Genomic DNA, 19,770 nt, shown 5'->3' on the forward strand with positions numbered 1-19,770 from the left:
CACTAGTTTTTAAAGAGCAAAATTAGGAAGGGGTGATGTGTGTGTGTGTGTGTGTGTGTGTGTGTGTGTGTGTGTGTGTGGTGTGAGTTTATGTCTGTGTGTATGCATGATATACATTAGAAATCATGTATATCAGTGGTGCTGAAACTATGAAGCAATTAAATATACAGCATCAGAGCTGAAACACCTTTTATTAGAAACTGCCTCCTGTTTAGGAGCTTTGGGACCAAGTAGAAAGCCACTAAACCCCTTAGGGTCCCTTTCATAGTCTGCAAGGTGAGAGAGTTACCATAGATGCTTTCCCAGCTTCTTTTCTAGTGCATTTACTCTCAGAACAGGAAGTCTGTGTCGTCATAGTAACTAGTGCAAACAAAGAGAGTTTATCGCTTGCAATTAAGTCATTTGGGAAGAATGCCCATGTTTAAAAGTGTTCAAGAGGAAGAGGAAGAAACATCTTTCACAGAAAATTAGCCTAAGGGAGTCCATGAATATAGGAACAACCTAACCTACTTTTTTCTCCTGGAAATATCAATTCACTGAATGATAAGAACAGGAAAGGAGAGAAGTGACATACTTTTTGCGGTTGAGTTTCCTTGAAAGCACATGGCTGGAAGAAGTGCAGCCTGGGCAAATAGTAGCAGAGTCTTAGGGAAATTTGTATTATTGAGCCTTAAGTCAGTCCTCTCTTGGTTCCTGCTGTGACTGGTTTCCCTAACATACACATATCCTGATCAGCTGTTTAGTTGGTAGGTGTGAGTTGAGTTTTCTGTCTCCAGGAAATGATATTACTTAATGCTGGGAATAATGGAAGCCACTAAAGAAAGGCAAGGGAGCAGGTTAGGATGTGTTTGAAAAATGCTATAAATGCTATAGCACTGTAAACAATGTATACAGGAACAAGAGTTGAACATGAACATGTGATGCTCAGAGAGCTATTGCATTTCTATGATTATATCCTTTAAAAAAAAAAAATAGGCAGTCAAAATGCTTATTTCTACACCAGCCCGGTATTAGAGCAAAGTTACAAAGCTGATTATACCCACCTTTCTTAAGATAAAGGTGTTTGTGAATATTAAAGCTGAAATCTGTATTAACTTATGTCACAAGACCGTGAATCTATACACCATAAACAATTTAAGGCCCAACATAATAGTTACTGTTTATCTTGTGTTACATAAAATACAAAATTATTTTGTCCTTAATGAAAATAAGTCAATATACTCTTATGAGATCAGAAATGTGAGCAGTGATGGCGCACACCTTTAATCCCAGCACTCAGCAGGCAGAGGCTGGTGGATTTCTGAGTTCAAGGCCATCCTGGTCTACAGAGTGAATTCCAGGGAAGCCAGGACTATACAGAGAAACCCTGTCGAGAGAGAGAGAGAGAGAGAGAGAGAGAGAGAGAGAGAGAGAGAGAGAGAGAGAGAGAGAGAGAGAGAGAGAGAGAGAGAGAGAGAGAGAGAGAGAGAGAGAGAGATATCAGAAATGATTTCTGGCCATACTTATCATTTGTTTGTTGAACAAGCTAGTAGACTGGTAGGGTGAGGCAGCTATCACTCAAAGACTGAGGTGTGCACACTAACTTTGACAGTTGTGTGGGTGAATACTCTTTTAATATAATGGCAAAACCGAGTGTGTATGTCTCCTTCATATAACAGTCAATGTTAGTGTAATAATTAAAGCTCCCTTATATTCTTTTGTATTGAGATAGATGGCACACAAAATTATAAGAATTGCCCCAGTCACCCAAGACCATGTGAAAACTGAGTCATGTTTAGCACATTCAGTATATTTTGAAACTAGATACTATACTAGAAACTAAATAATGTAGATTTATGTGAATCTGTGCAGATTATTTAACTTAGCTATATCTTAGTTTCCTTATAATATTAAGACAAGACATACATCCAATCTACCCAGGACCAGTTCTAAGTAGAACAGTATAGCCAACCTCTTTCAGCTTAGATGTGAGGCTCCACTGCACAGGAGGGAATTCTCTCCTGGTACAGTAAATCTAGTCAAATGCCCTAGCTGTGGAGGTTGCAGTCCCTAACAACTGCGGTTGTTTGGCTAAGTAGACTTGTGCTCTTCCAGCTTTCTTCTGAATATTTGACTTCCATGTTCATAGACAAGCACTCCAGGGAAGCTGGCTTTGGCAGTGTATGGTGGTTAGTATTGAGACTTATAACTGAGAAAGTGCTGAGAATAAGTGAATGTTTCTTGCTGGCTCAGCCTTGAATGAGGCACCTATAGGGGAAGAATGTGGTGACATGGTATGGATGGCGTGGCTGTTGGGCTCACAAACTCATCAGAGTTGTTAGTACCAGAACATAATGTGCAGAATGTTGGATATAACAGCATTTCATTAGGGATGGGGGAGTCCTCATGTAAACAACACTAATTAAACTCATCCACCCTGTCACAAATAAAGAAAAAAATCAGGTCGAAGTAGTGCTTGAAGAGAGAAGATACTGCTGAGAGAGGACAAAGAGGATCATGAGAAATGAATCTGATTAAAATATATTCTATGCATGTAGGAAAATATCACAGAGAAACTCATTGGTATGTACAATTAATGTAAGCTAATAAAAGTTCTTACATTTGTGGGTTATATCTGTAAAGTGAAAGAGAATTCATATAATTGGTTACAGTTATGTTAAAAGAACAAATGGCTTTATTATTAGTTCTTAACTCATTAAATTAGGTTATGATCAATTTAAATATGGATTAAAATGTATTAAATTATATTGGAGCATTAAGATTTAATGTTTCAGAGATTCAAAAGTCATACTTTTAGGATTTATATAAGAACATTACATGGGAGATTGCCATTCGGGGTGAGTCATGAACTACATGATAATAACCTGGGAAAGAAAAGGAAACATACATGTGCTGAATTCTGTTTCTAAAGCATTGCTTATGAGTCAAAATCATGTGCACTGGCATGTGGTGTCCTGAGGTCTATCTCACTTGTCAGTCTTTGGGATCCCTAAACTCCACAGTCCTTTTTGAGGACAAATAACCCATTGAACCAGGCCTCAGGTTAGGCTGTTGGCCAGAAATCCCTGGGAATTCATCCCTGTCTGTTTCTTCGTTACTGAGATGTCAGCTATGAACTACCATGGCAGCCCTTAGCGTAAGTTCTGGGGACAGAGCTCAGGTCTTCCCACTGTGTGACCAGTATATCACAACTGGGCCATCTCTACCTGCCCTTACCACTGTTTTCATCAGTCAGGGAATGTTTCATTTGACCTTCCCTTAATACCAGGTTTCCTTCTCAATTACACTCTTTCCCCCCACTCCTTCTTCATAAAACAAAACCAAAACAAACCAACAAAACCAATCAACCAACGCACAAACAAAAGCCCTTCTTTTCCTCTCCTGACTCTCTTTGCCTCTGACCTTGCACGAATTCTCGTAGTGCACAACCCTGCTTTTTTCTTTGGACACTCAACCCCTAAAAGGCAGAATGCTTGTCTCGGTTTATCTATAATTTCCGAGCAATGAGATCAAATCTATCTGAACTCTGACCTTTGAGTACAGAGTGAAACTTGCATCAGCTACTTGCCAAATATCTATGCTTTCACTTCTTCGAATATGTATTCCCATCAACAAGCCAACTGGACATATTATAAATCCATGTTTACTCATTTCTTCCCTGATTTAATCTATCTATCTAAAATTTGAATGCATCCATACATCAATAGCTTTTCCTTGAATTTCCCTACTTCAGGGCTTTTGCCATATAATGGACCTATAAACAATGACATTTCTATTATACAAAAACTATTTTTAATTCTCCTTTACAAAGATTTGTCTGACAATGATTATTCTTCTGTAGCTTTTGTGTCTTCACTTCCTAACCACATCTATTTAAGGGTCACACTATTCAAGCATATACCATTTAATCTCTAACTTTTCCTACTGACTAAATACGACATAATTGATTTAATACCTTGAGATAATAAATTTGATGGAATAATCTCACATGTTTATGTATGACAATTAAATGAATTTTTTACATGGGAAGGTCTTAATTATAGCACCAGGCTATTGATGGTTCTGCTCTCTAAATGCATGTTTCCTTTCATCTTACTGAAAACAATATAGCAACTATGTTTATTACATCACCAACTAGCTATTGTTCTTCTTATTGTAAGCTTCTTAAATCCAAGTACACTTTGCTTTATACCCACCTCTTGTTTATTCTAGTAACCTTGCTAAGTTATCTACTTGTAATACCTTACAATATACTTTGATCATGTTTTCCTCTCCCGCAACACCAACTCCTTCCAGATCCAACCCTCCCATCCACCACCCACCCCACCTGGTTTCATTCATTCATTCATTCATTCATTCATTCATTCATTCATTTTCTCTCTCTCAAATGAAAATCAAAACACAGAATCAAAGAAAAGCAAAGCAGACAAGACAGAAAACCTAAACCAAAGCAAAGCAAACAAAAACTGCACAATAAAGCATGGAATCCATTTTGTGTAGGCCAACTACTTCTTGGTCCTGCATAGAACCTTTCCTGGTGTGTAGTTTAAAATCACTCAAATTGGTACTGCATTGAAGAAAAGTGATTTTTTTTTCCCAGCAGGTATCAACTGTATAGATTCTTGGTTAGGGGGTGGGAATTTGTGTCCTCTTCCCTTCTCTTTGCTGTCTTTTTGTTTCGTTTGAGCTTGTGCAGGGCTTCTGCATGCTGTCACAGTCTCTGTGAGTTCATATGTGCATCTGTTGTGTCTGAAACACTGCTTCCTTGGGGTCATCTACTACCTGACATTTACAATCTTTCTTCCATGTAGCTCCTCAGTCTGCCCCTCTTCTCTGCCTTCAGTTCCAGCCCACAACTTTTCTCCTGACATTAATTAGTCTTATGGGCTTTTCAAATGATATGCTTCTTCAAAATCAAGCAAAATTTTAGTGTCTTCCTGAATACTCATGAATATTCTCATTTTTTCTTCATATATGACATTTATTTTTCTATATTATACAAAATTTAGTTCTATACTCTCAAAGGTTTGTTCATTTTTCCATAAGACACACATTGTTTTAGATATTTCTTCAACTTTTTGATTTATTTTGCTCCCAATAATTCATGCTACAAAAATGAACTTTGAAACAATTGATTGTCTAAAACTCTCTTTTTATGAGTTCTCATTATATCTCAGATAAAATTTGTAAAGATTTAATTCAGAATGCTGCTAGCACTCACATACTCCTCATGAAAGTTTATATGAACACGTTTTGTTATGTGAAGAATAGATAAACTTATCAGTACTCAGCCACTATTCTTGGTAGTTTATAATGGTGTATCCTAAGAGACTGTGACTTTTTTTGTTCAAAAGACAGTTCTAGTCTTTTGAACAATTTTCTAGAGAAAATGATCTACAATGATCTGGGTGAAAACCACAAATAATAAAGTAAAAAGGCCTGTAGAAATGGCAGTTCCATTCTCCCCTCCCCTGCTCTTCAACTCTGGTCAAGCAATCCTCCCCTCTTCCACCCCTACCCTTCTTTGTAATTCTATATTAATACTACTACCAGGAAAGATAATACTACCCAAGATTGAGTAAAGATCATATATAATATGTTTATATATACATATATAATAGTATGTATAATTTAAAACATTTATTGCACAATATAACGTGTTTTTCACTAAATGCAAACATTTGGAGAAATGGATGATTGTATAATTATTGAACAATATAGTGTGTGTGTGTGTGTGTGTGTGTGTGTGTGTGTGTGTGTGTGTATAGGAATTCTTACCTTTAATACCCTACACAGAGAGATGACAGCTAAATAATTCAGTGAGAGGGAATATTTCACCCCAAATCCTCAGCAGTTGTAATGAAACAAGAAAATTACAAAGCAGTAACTTCTATTTGTGAATAGCTAGATATGAGGGTTTTATATTAATTCTATTAAAGCAATGCACCTGTGAATGCAAATGATGTTTGCTTATATCCTGAAGAAGGCAATGTAGAAAAAAAATTAACAAGTAGATAACAGACTGAATGGTCTTGTCAGTAACAGAAGTTTCAGTACAAACAGATACAACCAATCCATTTCTCTGGTTCTTCTCTGCAGTACAGTTACTGTATGTCTACGTTACTAGAATCAGAACTAATTTGGGAGGTGAGTGCTCCTGCATGTGACATTTGGGCACTGTTGTTGATGACTTTTCAAATGAACATGGGTACCTCTGGGCAGGGCAGAAACCTTTTCTCTACCATTCACTTTGTTCTGGGTAGATTTATTTGTAACCACCATTTTCAAACTGCTCAATTTCTTTCAGGACGACAGCGGGTAGGCTTCCCCTTAAAATATCTTCAATTCACTAAAATTTCTTTGAATTTGAAGTTAATTACAATGAACTAGGGAAGGAGATGATTTTGTCCATATCTATATATCTAAATCATTCCAGTTTGAGTTTAAGTTAGATTTATTGATGTTAGCCAAAACACATCCTACTGAACACTTTTCCTGAAAGTTTAACAAAGCCAAATCCTAAAGTGAGTAAAGAGAGACTACCTATTAGTAATGACTATTACACCTATTCAAATGAGCAGTTTTCCAGAGCTTCTCATTAAATATTAAACACTTTTTAACATTCAAACCCAAATAGATATGTGCATTTTTCATGGTTAATTAAAGTGCAACTACTTTTATAATCATACCCTTATAAAATACTTATTTGAATATTTCTATTCAAAAGCATGCCAGTCTACTCCAGAAGTAAAGAAAATTATTTCTACTAAATTACATGACTCTGATCTGAAGTCTTAACAAAATTTGATGCATTTAAGATTAGTAATATATTCTAGTCCAATTTACATTATATTTATAGGAGTGTATGTGAGCTCACTTTGCATTACATTGTAATGTTTCCCATATGCTTACTTTATCTTGTTAGGTTACAGTGATTCACCCTTCTTACTTAAAGTATAAAATTACCAGACAATATAAAACAAGCAAGCATCCAGAACAATAACACAATAACAACAAGAGACACGGGAGAATAAGTGAATGGTACAACAGGTTTTCTCAGTCATTTTTACCCTTTTGATTGTCTTCTCAATGAGCATGTCTCCAACTGGCATGAGAATGCCTCCGAACACAGCCAGGACAGCACCAATAACAGCTCCAGCAATGAGCCCACAGTTCCGATCACAGCCCATTCTCCTTGTGCAGCAGAATCAAGGGAGAGCACTGGTTTTCTCGCTAACTCCCAGGTACAATCGCAGTGTTTTCTACGTGGCCTGGTTCTACTATTAGAAAGAGGTCATAAAAAAGAAGCTTAAGTATCAGCACAAAAAGATCAAAGTACAAAGAAATCATGCCACTGATACAGATGATTTTGCCAACTAACAAACAAGTCTTTTTGTTGGTTTCACCACACTGGTTTTCTAGGTTCTTCTCCTTCATCTTGTTCATAAAAACCCACCAGAAGCAGAAGGAATAACAGAGAGAATGCTTGGTTTTTAAACTTTTCTGTTTTGCATATTAATCCCCTGGTGATTAACATACTACAATCTTATCTAAGGAAAGCCATATAAACGTATTCTCATCCTAAGACTTATCACAGTGCGGCATGCTTTTTTATACCTTCACCCCCTACCTAGTTTCTCCACCCAAACAGAACCCTGAGTGCTCTTCCAGGAAATCTCCTGCAAAACAAATGTGGCTGGACTGATATTCCTTGTCTACTAACCCACAACCGTAGTGGTAGCATACCTAATTCATGCATAAACAGCAATGGATGAGTTGTCTGAGAAATAGTCTGTTGAGACTCTGAAAGGATCAGCACTTCAAATCATTTGTAAGCTACCTGTCAAAACAAAACAATGCAGAGGAAAAACATATTATCACAAAACCAATACTACTATTTTCTTTAATATAATCATAGCATTAATGAAAATTCCACTTCTTTTCCAGTTTTTATGTTCATGCCTGAAACTTTCCCCATACAGTGTGGAAAACATTCCAGAAACTTTTAAAAGTATATGGTTTCTAATTTCATTATCAATGATTTTGACAGGACATATGTTAAAGAATTTGAAGATACAATTATAATATATACATATTATATAATATATTTGATTTTTGCTATTCTTAAAGATTACTTTATGTATCCAACTGTAGTAGCATTATTTTTTTCGTATGTAGAGATTCATGACAATGCTCTTAAATACAGTAGTTTTGCTACTATGCACGCCATGCAGGCAGTTTAATTTGCAATATCCTATTTTGTGTGGGTATTATATAACATTGGAAGGAAGCAATTTAGAGAACAACTGGATCCTGCTGTAACAAAACTGATAGAATTATGTCTTTTTTATCAACACTTGAAGAAGAAGTTGGGCTTCAGTGACAGTTTTATTATGGTGTTTAACCCTTCATGGTGTGGTGTATACCTGCGGTTTGTACTTTAGATAAGTTTTGTGTTACAACAAAATGCCCGTAGCCAAGAGGAACACTGATGTCAATAGAACCGAGGAAAGATAAGGCACACAGAGAGCATTTATAAAATACTCTGTGTACAACCATAGCCTTTCTCAAAAATGGAGAAGCACAAAGGGCCCAGACCCTTTCCTGGCATCTGTACTCCCTCTGCAACCCCTGCAGCTTCTCTCCATTCATGCAATTGGAAGGTCTGAGGCTGCACCCCCAGAACTGGCGAGGAGGCTGGAACTCTGCCAACTGTAAAGGATCATACCTGTGAGGCAGAAGTGAAAGCAGAGGGATCCAGCACCCAGCACAGGATCCAGCACCCAGCACGGGATCCAGCACCCAGCACAGGATCCAGCACCCAGCACAGGATCCAGCACCCAGCTCGGGACCCAGCACCCAGCACAGGACCCAGCACCCAGCACAGGACCCAGCACCCAGCACAGGATCCAGCACCCAGCACAGGACCCAGCACGGGACCCAGCACCCAGCACAGGATCCAGCACCCAGCACAGGATCCAGCACCAAGCACAGATCAAAGGTTGGAGATGAAAAAAACCTGACCTTTCTGCCTCTTTAAGAGGCAATAAAGAAATACTCAGTCTCTCCATATTTTGACTTTTCTAATGTTTCAAGATAGGATATAAAGTAAAAGTGGCAGTTTCCTATGTTAGTAGCAGAAATGATATTCACCCATTTTTGGTTGGTTTCCAAGTTGCTGCCAGGAAGACCAAAAGGTATGGCAACTGTGATTACACAGCAAGGTGACAACCCAGAGACCTTTGTTCCTGACACACTTCATATCTGCCTAACTCTTCTTAGAGAAGTTTAAGAGAGCCTCTTTAAGAAAATTTGGCCCATGATCTTAGAACTGGGACCAGAAATCCTGTGTGTTACAGAAGTTTGGTGAATATAAATTAATTAGATCTAAGTAAAAGCACGTACTGAGTTACTTTATTTGGAAAGTTATTTAATGTCCATATGAACATCATTAAAATTATTTATTTGGGGCAGGGAGATGGCAGTGCATAAGTACACTTGCTGCCAAGCTGATATGTTGATTGGGATCTATAAGGCAGAAAGAGAGAATTAAACCCTGAAAGTTTAATACACACACACACACACACACACACACACATACACACACACACACACACACACACACACATTTTATAAATACAAGCTAGAAATTATTTAATAAAATCATTTACAATTCTGACAAGTAGAGTATAAAGTGACCTTAAAATTCGAATATTATTGCTTTTGAACTAGGTGTGCACATATTTGTCCCTTGTTCAGATCTGTATTACAATAAATATGAATTGTGAATATACCATTTTCACGTTTTTCTTATTGAAGTATTCCTATGCATAAGAGCAAAAGGTTTCTACAAGAGATGAAAAGTTATAACAGCATCTACTAGAGCATCCAAAGAACAGAACCTGATTTCTATTGCCAAGAAATCAATCATAGGACATGTACACCTGACTAATAATCAGTAGGTAGAGGTAGGTATGGTCTGAGTTATGTCTGCTTCAAACGGAAGTGAGAACATGCCCGTGTCCAGCTGATGTACAGTAAGACTCTTAGAAAACAAGGATATCAATAAATATATTTAGATTATAATGATAAACCTAAATATAAGCATTTATACAACTTTCTTTCAACTATATGCTGATATTTGACAGAGTGGAAGAAGTTAGCTTATCCACTGGTTCATATTTTTAATGATTGATTTATTATCATTACATTATGTCAAAATAAAGTTTCTGGGTTTTCCCTAAAAATAGGAAATATCCTTTTTTTTAACTAGGGCTCACTGATTATCATTTAGTCCCTTAACATTATGAAGAAGGAGGGGTTTATACTGTGTTTATGCTTTTCTTTCTCATAGTACATGACATAAAACTGAAGGTATTTTATTGACCTGGAGATAAATGCTCAGGTTAGCACATTCTAGCCAGCACCTTGGCCATCCATACTTACCTTCACAGAAACATATAGTCTTTTTAACTACTTTCTGTCAATTTAGCTATTAAGGACTTCAAAATTTGGAACTGAGATTACATTTTCTCAATAGCATACCTGCCCATATTTTACATTGTTATTTATTTTCTAACTTAACATTAATTTTGCTAACATTAATTCTATAGTGTAGATATTATTTACAACAAACTGTTTCCTGCTTAAAGTACTAAAATGTAAAAGACAAAGAATAATCAGGACCAGAGAACTGTTTGGACTAATCTAAAGAGGGAATAGCATGGCATGTTTTAAAATATCACTTGTTACAAATATGTCAGCGATTATCTCTTATCCACTGTATAAAACACATGTAGATTGCATTTTCAGAACTTCAGAGTGGATTTTATATTTTTTCAATGTCTTTAAAAGGAGCAGGGGAAGTGGTATTATTATGATCATTTATTATTATTATTATTATTATTATTACTATTATTATTATTTTCCAGGTGTTGTCAGATTGGCAGAGTACTCCTATTATGAACTTTGAAGCACAGGGCCCTTTTCCTACTTGAGAAACCTAGTAGAAACCAGTAGATTGTGCAAAGTCTGAGGTAGGATGAACTATAAGCAGACTCCCTGGTAAATAGGCCAAAGTGTAGAGCAAATTCCCGGGAGGAATCTCTAATTATTCCCACATGTGTTTCAAACTGTGTTCCCTCAGAAACTCCACCTAGGAAAGACATGGCCCACAGGTAATGTATGCTGAGATGTGAACAGTGAATATGAAAATGTTACAGAATCAGACGGATCCTATCTTTTCCTCCATCTACCAACAACTAAAAATTCTTATTCTTAACATAGGAAACCAGGCCATAAAACTATAAAAACTGTCATCGTTTCCTATAGAGTCTTCCTTTCCCAAGAAAAGAACAGCACCTACTCATGATAGCCTAATGTAGAAATACAACTTGGGGTAATTTAATGAATAACAGGTTAAATATGATTACAGGATTTTTTAAATTTATTATGTCCTTTTTGCACATTTACCCTCCACCCTGTCTATTGGTATTTACAAAGCCATGATTCTATAAAGACAATATATACATTTAAACATAGATTAGCAGGAAGGTATAAATGTAATTATATTTGCCAGATGCAATTGTCACCTCAGAGGCCTACTCCTGAATAAACTTAGCTTTTTTAGTTCTTTCTGAATTCTGGATGGCTAATTCAACTCTGCTTTTCTGGTCCCATCTCTTTTCCAGACTGACTGACTCAAACTGGCTTCTCTCTGCTTGTAGCTGAATTTCTCTGCTTAACCTCAAACTAACTCTGGCAATCTATTCTAATCTTCTGTCTCTTTGTCATTCCTTGGCTCCTTCTGTCTTCACCCACAACCCATCTCTTTAAAACTATCCTGGTAAAGCTGACTGTATGAAGTGGACTGCCAAGAACTCCTCTCCAATGCCATGCCTCTCAACTTGTTGACTCAATGGAACTGACTAGAACTCAGAGGTCCACACGCCTCTGTCTCCTGAGTGCTGGGATTTAAAGACACGCACTACCATGCCTGGAGCTAAGCTTTTCTGTACACTAAACATGCTTTATCCCTGGATGGTCTTGAACTGCTTGAACCCAAGAAAGCTGCTTGTCTCCTGGAATTAAAGATGTGTCTACATTCCAGCCAGATAGCACAGACCGAGGAGAACCTTGGATGTGATCCCTTGCTAGAGCAGCCATGTTGCTGGATTAAAATTCCTCTACAGGAATTATCTGGTAGTAATTGAGCATGCTGAAACAAAAGGCCTAGGCCAATTGTTATAAAATTATGTGTAGAAATAGAACTCTTTGGTTAAATGGCACATATGATTCAGTGTTAAATACAAGCTCAGAGAAGGGCTAAAAAGAAAGCGATGATAAGAATTATGATCTTTGCTTTCAACTATGCCTCACAGGAGCTTTAAACCATCACTTCAGAATTTAAGGGTTCTGCAAAAAAAAAAAAAAAAAACAAACTTTAAGTATCTTGATAAGGTAACCTCCAAATTCTCGTCCAGTTAAAGTCATCAGACTCCTCTCTTACTCATATGTCCATCTACATCCTAATAGATTGTAAGTGGATAACATTAAATCAAATAATAAGCAAATCAATAAACAGGTATTTGTAGTGTCAATGAATCATTTCACTTAATTATAAACTTATCAGATTACAATAAAAACTTGTCTTAAGGTTAACATTATGTAATTAATAAAGAGATTGTATTATACATGTAGTATCCAAAATCCTTCCAATGTAAGCCTGTCTGTTACAGGCTTAACTTGGAATTACTATAAGTTTGAATTGATTCTTTTGACATATTGACTTAAACTTAACAACAGGAAAATTTCCTTAATGAGCAACAAACTTGAAGATCATCTAATGTAGTATCCGAGAAGTATTACCTGCTTTCTGAAGCCTGAGAATCAATTTTTTTATAACTTCTATAAACTGAGTCCACAAATTGTGAACAATGACTAGACCTAGGAATGAACTGTATTCTGTCTGTTTCAACCTCAGAAATAGGTGAGACCATATACATGACCTACTTGTAGAAATATTTGTAATCATTGAACCTAGGTAGCATTAGTATTTCTTTCTTTACTCCAAATTCTACTACAGTTAGAATATTACTATAAGGTTTTCAGGGGTTAAAATCTGAGATTATCCAATATGTATTCAGTTGTGGCTTTTTGCAAATTATTTTGTTATGTTATTTTCTCTAAGATTGACATAGATTAAGAAAGATTACAAGTGTATACAATAAGAAGTTAAATTTTGCAAATAATGAGTTTGAAGTATTATGAAAATTTTTAAGAAATTACAATATAGTAATAACTAATGTCTTGTTGCCCAATACCATAATTTAGAAAAGTACAGTAATTATGGTTATATAAAAACTACATAAATATTTTCAAATTTCACTAAAATCTGATTTGTATACATTGCACATGTAATATTAAATTTTTGTTCAGTGGTGAAATAGATACTCCATCAGACCATGCAATTGAATATTTTAGAAAGTTAACTATAAAACTGTGGATTAAATCACAAAACAGTAACAAAATTGGTTCCTTCAGGAAATCAGAAGCAAAGTAGGCAAAAAATATTAAAATTATTCAAATTTAGAGAACAATAACCATAATTTTTATTAAAGGTAAGAGGAGCAACTCTGTGACTTTCAAAATGAATCTCAAACTTTTCAGTACACTCTGTACAAATCCCCCACCCATTGTTAACTTTAATATTTTCTCCAGGCCACCCTGTTATCTGTTAATCTAAATTTGGTTTATTGTTCTGGTTCAATAATGACTTTAGTAGAAAGGGTTTTCTACATTGTTCATTATATACTCTATAACACTCTTGGAAAATCAACTAGTAAAATTTCTTGAGGATTTTATTTTTATTTATTTACAAAGCAGTATGCACAGCAAGAATCTCTTAGATTTTCAAAAGACATTGCCAACTTAAAATTATTTATGAAAGAACTATAATGTCCTAGATCCTTACATCTTCAGAAATATTTCAAATTTATTATAAAAAATTTATGTCATTTATAGTTACTTAGTTAATAATAACAGTCAATAACTACATAGTTAATTTTCGTAAAATATGTGTTATCTCTCCTTTAAATCCAAGATTTAGGGAAATAACTTACTAATATTTGAAACAATTTTTTTTTAATTTTCAAAGGCATTAATTTTCTTTCATTTTTACATTTAAGTAGTATACTGATACACATTAATTAAATTTAAAGTCATTATTTGGAATAATCCACTCCTTTTGGGAAGTAAAGTATTTTTGTTCATTAGAGAAAAGTGCTCAGTAAAAGTATATGTAACACCTGCCTTACTCCTAACTGTGGAGAAAATGATCAAGCTTACCACAAATTGCCCACTGAAACTTCAACAAGCTAATGACACTGAACAACAGCAAATAGTTTACAAATTACAATCAAGACAGAGTGCTATATAAGCTTTACAAGTTATTTATATACTAATCTCACTGTATCAACACTCTTGAAAAATGTTCTTATATTTTAAAGTAAAAATCATGTTTAAATAGAGAAGTTTTGAATAAAACCCAAATTGGCCTATAAATCATTTTAAATGTTGACAAAGGAGTGTTGAAAATACACATGATATCAAAAATTATAAACTAAAATATCACTGGTCACTGAATACAATTTTGATACTATCCAGCAAAAATATAGGAAGATCTGTAAACCACACATAACCATTCAATAAAGCCTAGAGACTGTAAGAAAAGAATGGATTTATTTACTCTTCATTTGACATTTTTCATAGGAAGTATTTTAAAATATTATTATCTTCTCTCAGTGTAAAGGCAGAAAATTTTTTCTTTTTCTTTTTTTAATGTAAAGGGAAAAAAAAACCCATACAACTTACCTCTGAAAGCCTAGGAAACCATCCACCAGTTGCTCCACACATTTCAGAAGGCAGCTGTGAAGAAGAAAACGTCCTCAGTAGAGAACCCCTACCCTGAATTCCTCACTACTTATGTGTGTGGGAGTTGAAATGAGCTTTAAAAAAAAAATTCAGTGTCAGTTGCTAATTTGTGGTTTGTTGCCAGCGGAATTGAAAAAAAGAAAAGAAAAAAAAAGTCACACTACACTGCTAGTTAAGCTCACAGGGGTCTATTTCTGGTGAAGACCCATCACCTACATTTGAAATACTCAGCAGTCTTTTTTTTTTTTTTTTTTTTTTTTTGGCCATGTTCCCATCCAAGTAAGTCAGAGGCCAGAGAACCAACGGAACTGATTAAGTGAGCCACCCCTTCTATACTTTGTTTTCGGTTGTAATCGTTATTCCAGATGCTGGACTGTAGCAGCAAGGGGGAAGTAAATTAGGGAACTGGTTGGTCTGTCCCAACAAAGCCTGCAAATCTCAGGTCATAAAGTGCAGAGAAGAGTGTTTTTTCTATACTACTGAGCATGAACCTGAAGACTTTCAAATTCATAATTTGGAAAACAACTGGAAACTCTTGTCAATCAACAGGGATGACAAACAAACTTTACAAAAGGAAATGGCCCATTGTTCTAGGTGGAAGTTCTTAACTATTTGTCATTTTTTTTGTTGTTGTTAATTTAGCTGAAATTTCAAGAGGATGGTGACAGGCTTATAAAAAAATAGCCTAAATATTTTTATCCAAAATAGAAACCGCAAGTACCAAACAACTCTAATACTACTGAGCATAGCATCTCATCGACCTCAGTCCTTCTAGATCTACAATGGGAAGAATCTTCTCACAAAGAATCCACTAGCAGATATGCAAAACCCTCACAAGGTTATCGCAGCCACAAGCTGGCAAGCTCACTAGAAAATTGTCTCCAGGTTGCTCCTGAAATGAAGCAACTAAGAGTCACGGGCAAGAGTATATTTAGCTCATAAGCTCAGGGTTAAGCCAGTCCTTGGTCTTACATTGTGCCTGCCATTGGTGTGTGACCCTGGCAGATCTCCCTCTTGCTTATAGGGGTGAAAAATGACGGGAGAACATCTGAAACTCCTTCTTAGCCTCATGCTTTGCTGAGGTTTCCTGGGGATAACACCAATAATATATGTATTTAACTACCACCAAGAGATCATTAACATACTTCGGGTTTATAGGGGTTTTGTCTTTGACTTCAGTGGGAAAAGAGATGAAACCATCTTGTAAACCCTCAATATAAATCACTTATGCTTTTCATATTGAACAAGTTACTTATAGGAAAGGAAACCATAGGCAATCCTCTTAAAACTGTGAAAAATGTATCTACATTGCATGATATGACAAGGGAGGAAAAAGAACACCTTAAGAAATACTTTGACAAGGATAGGATTGTGTATTTTCTACATATCTATTATATCTTTTTGATATAAATACTTTTTTTTCAGTTTTAATTCCCAGGCATATAAATACCAACACAGCCATCTAGAGATAGGTTTCCAACAAAAGTGCAGATAAAACTAAATCTTAAAGAGAATATTTAACAATATTGGGAAGACCAATACAAAATGAGGAAAATATGGGCACTAACAGAAAAAGATATTTCCTGAAAATAGATGTGCACATGAGCATTGCATTCACTTGGCTGATTATTAGTAACACTAATGTCATCTGTATTTTCTGACTTTCTCTGGAGAGTAAAGTGTTACATATTCCATTGAACATGTCAAAACACCAAATTTACATTCACAAAGACCACTGGTAGATGTTGTCCAGCCTCATAGCCAACAGCTCTTGCTATTCAAGGTGCAAAAGGCACACAGTGGAATTGAATCCCCAACATGAATATTTTTGTAATCTTTTTTATTATTATTAGATATTTTCTTAATTTACATTTCAAATGCTTTCCCCTTTCCTAGTTTCCTCTCCAAAAATCCCCTATACCCTCCCTGCTTCCCCTGTTTCCCAACCCACCCACTCCCACTTCCTGGCCCTGGCAGTCCCCTATACTGGGGCATAGATTCTTCGCAAGACCAAGGGCCTCTCCTCCCATAGATGGCCAACTAGGCCATCCTCTGCTACATATGCAGCTAAATAACAACTTGAGCACTAAGGCAGTGTATGCTATGTTCATTTAAGAGTAAAGACTTGGGTTGTTTTTTGTGTATGTGTATGTATATGGAGAGAGAAGGTATGTACATATATGTATAATCATGTATGTGTATCAGTACAGGTGAATACATGTGTCCATATACACACATGTATGTGGAAGAGAGAGTACCACTGTAGGTGTTATTCCTCTGTATGCTATCTACTTCTTTTTTGTTGTTTTATGATACAAAGTCTTTACTAGCATCAGGGACTCAGGGACTATGTGAGGATGCCTGGCCATAAAGCTCCAGGTTTATGCCTATCTCATCTCCCCAGCACTGGGACTAGAAACCTTACCTTTTCACATAGATTCTGAGAACAGGACTGACATCTTCAAATGCTTTACTGACTGAGCTATCTCACCAGGCCCAGGTTTTCATCCTTAAATATCACTTCATACAGTATTCTGAGCCAATGTGTTTCCCAGGAAATTACCCTAGCCTTTTAAATATTACTTCCAGCCATAAATAAACAGATATGAATGGTAGGATAGAACATCAATGCCCATAAGTCAACTGAGGTTCAATTCTTTGGGAAGTCTCCTTGCCATGAGAACATGAGCAGATGTTGGCTTGAATCCTGTTCTTATTAGATATGACTAGCTAAGTGTGTACCAGGAGCTATGTAAACATCCCTTATAATGCCTGCTTTTGTTTGTTTTGTTCTGCAGTTTTCTTGTTATACATGTAAAATGCCGAAGTTGTATATGGTATGGTGACATGTTTACACTGTGAGGTGATCATCAAACTTAATGTGCCTTCTACTTTTCTTCTTTTAATCAAAAAAAAAAAGATGAAAATTAAAAAGGGCATTAAACACTAAGTTGTTTAGTGTGAAACACTTGACAATGCCTGAAGCTGCCCGTCAGTCAGTCAGGGTTCTGTTTCCAACACTCCCATTCCTGAGCCTATAAATTTTTGCTTCTTGCTTTGCTTTTCCAAAGATCACTTATCATGGCTGGAGAAGGCCTACAGCTGATTAGCCTTTATGACCTGTTTACACACCTGATGGTACGTCTTGTCTATGAGGAAGGAGTATGTCTGTTTAGCGATACTCCCCAGAGCCCTGAACAGGATGGTAAGCACTCCACAGTATGTGAGAAGCCTTCAATCACGGTCCACATGCACTCATACAGAGCTCGGAGTTTTAACAAGTGCATTGGTCAGGCTCTATGGTTGACCTCATGGTAACTATTTAAGTAAATTATATCCTATTTTCTGAAGCCTATTTGTCATTTTTACCTTAACACTTACTGATAATATTGCCATTGAGGTCTTTTTATATTTTTCTCTTATTTATTAGTAGAAAAGCAGAAAATGACATTTGAGATTTTTAAAAATATTCAACTAAAAATGTCAGCCTTTTAGATGGACCTAGGCCCTCTGCATATGCAGAGTTATGCAGCTGGGTCTTCATATACGACTCTTAAAACAGCAGCAGGTGCTGTCTCTAACTACATTGCCAGCCTTAGAATTGCTTTCCCAGTACTGGGCTGCCTTGTCTAGCCTACAGAGAAGAAGATCAGGTAGTGGATGGAGGAGGGGAATGGGGAGGGAAAGACTGAAAGGATAGCAGGGAAGGGAAGTTGCTATCTGGATGCAAATTAAACAAATAATTATAAAAAAGCAGTAAAAATAGTAAAATTTTTACCCTTTTAAAATATTTTTTACACTATAGAATTTAGTACTTCATTCATTAATGTTCTGTTATTTGCTTCTAACGGTCTTGCCACAGTTACAATGTTTCTCTTTGTTTTGAGATTATGAAAATTATACCCTTTACCCCGCAGTCTATGACTATTTAAAAATCCTTCATGGCAGTAGTTTAGACAGCTGATTTATGCAGTGCAACTCTTGTGAAAAGAGGAAGCGCAATAAGTTGACTACACAAATATTGGGACATATTTAAGAAGCAGGTGACAGAGGCATTACAAGGACTCTGGAAGAGAGGGGTCACATGACTCATGTCTAATTCTCATACATTCACAATAGGATCTGAAACAGAACATGATATAGTCACTGTGTCACTGATGTTTTTCCACCAGTGGAAGTGAAAGCCCACATAGTCTACCTACGCCCTCAAGCTTAATAAAATTCATATGGTGACTATAACATTTAAAATGTGGGTTTACATTAAAATTGAAGTTGTTGGTGATTCACAATAATTGACAACTGTTTAGGATATTTGAGTTGATTTCTCTGAAACTTCAGCAAATTAAAAGCTACATCTCTGTATGACTAAGATTATAAATGTATGTGTATATAAAAATTCTTAGTATTAAGGTAGTCATAAGCTGACAGTCTTGACACACTGGGCATTTACTCTCTGCTAGACATTGAACTATGTTTGGATTCTTTCGGTTGACCACCATGCTTTCTCATTAGACTTCAGAAAACACAAAGATCTCCGGGGTGACGCTTGTGAAAACAAACAGCAAGTCCTTTTTGCAGGAACAAACAATGAATGGCCCCGCTAGACGGCTTATGGTAAAAAGCACTTGCCATGCAAACCAAAGTCCCTGAGATTGGTTCCTAGAAATCATGGTAGAAGTTGGAAAAGACAGCTAAAAGCTGCCTGACGACCTCCACACATGAGACATGGTACACACATACCCACACCCCAAACAAATACAATAACAATACATTACATATAATAAGAAATGTTTAATATACTCTTAATATCTAGTTTTATGTATTCTTTTCAAATTAATG

At 36.1% G+C, this 19,770-nt stretch overlaps 1 protein-coding gene across 6 annotated transcripts in view; it reads right to left on the reverse strand.

The window, feature by feature from the left end:
- Cd36 (CD36 molecule) overlaps positions 1-19,770 on the reverse strand; it is an 89,489-nt gene that overhangs the window by 22,230 nt on the left and 47,489 nt on the right. For 3 of the 6 annotated variants that reach the window (XM_029534903.1, XM_021191078.2, XM_029534902.1), the window contains 2 exons: positions 7,747-7,840; positions 7,071-7,280 (listed from right to left, as the gene is read on the reverse strand). In XM_029534903.1, coding sequence (XP_029390763.1) covers positions 7,071-7,190 — 120 coding nt within the window. In that variant the 5' untranslated portion in view covers positions 7,191-7,280; positions 7,747-7,840. Of the gene's footprint in view, positions 1-7,070; positions 7,281-7,746; positions 7,841-12,378; positions 12,415-14,871; positions 14,926-19,770 lie in introns of all 6 variants that reach the window. The other 3 variants (XM_029534901.1, XM_029534904.1, XM_029534900.1) reach the window with 3 other exon arrangements.

Source organism: Mus pahari, chromosome 2 (genome assembly GCF_900095145.1).
Source record: "Mus pahari chromosome 2, PAHARI_EIJ_v1.1, whole genome shotgun sequence".
Lineage (NCBI taxonomy): Eukaryota > Metazoa > Chordata > Mammalia > Rodentia > Muridae > Mus > Mus pahari.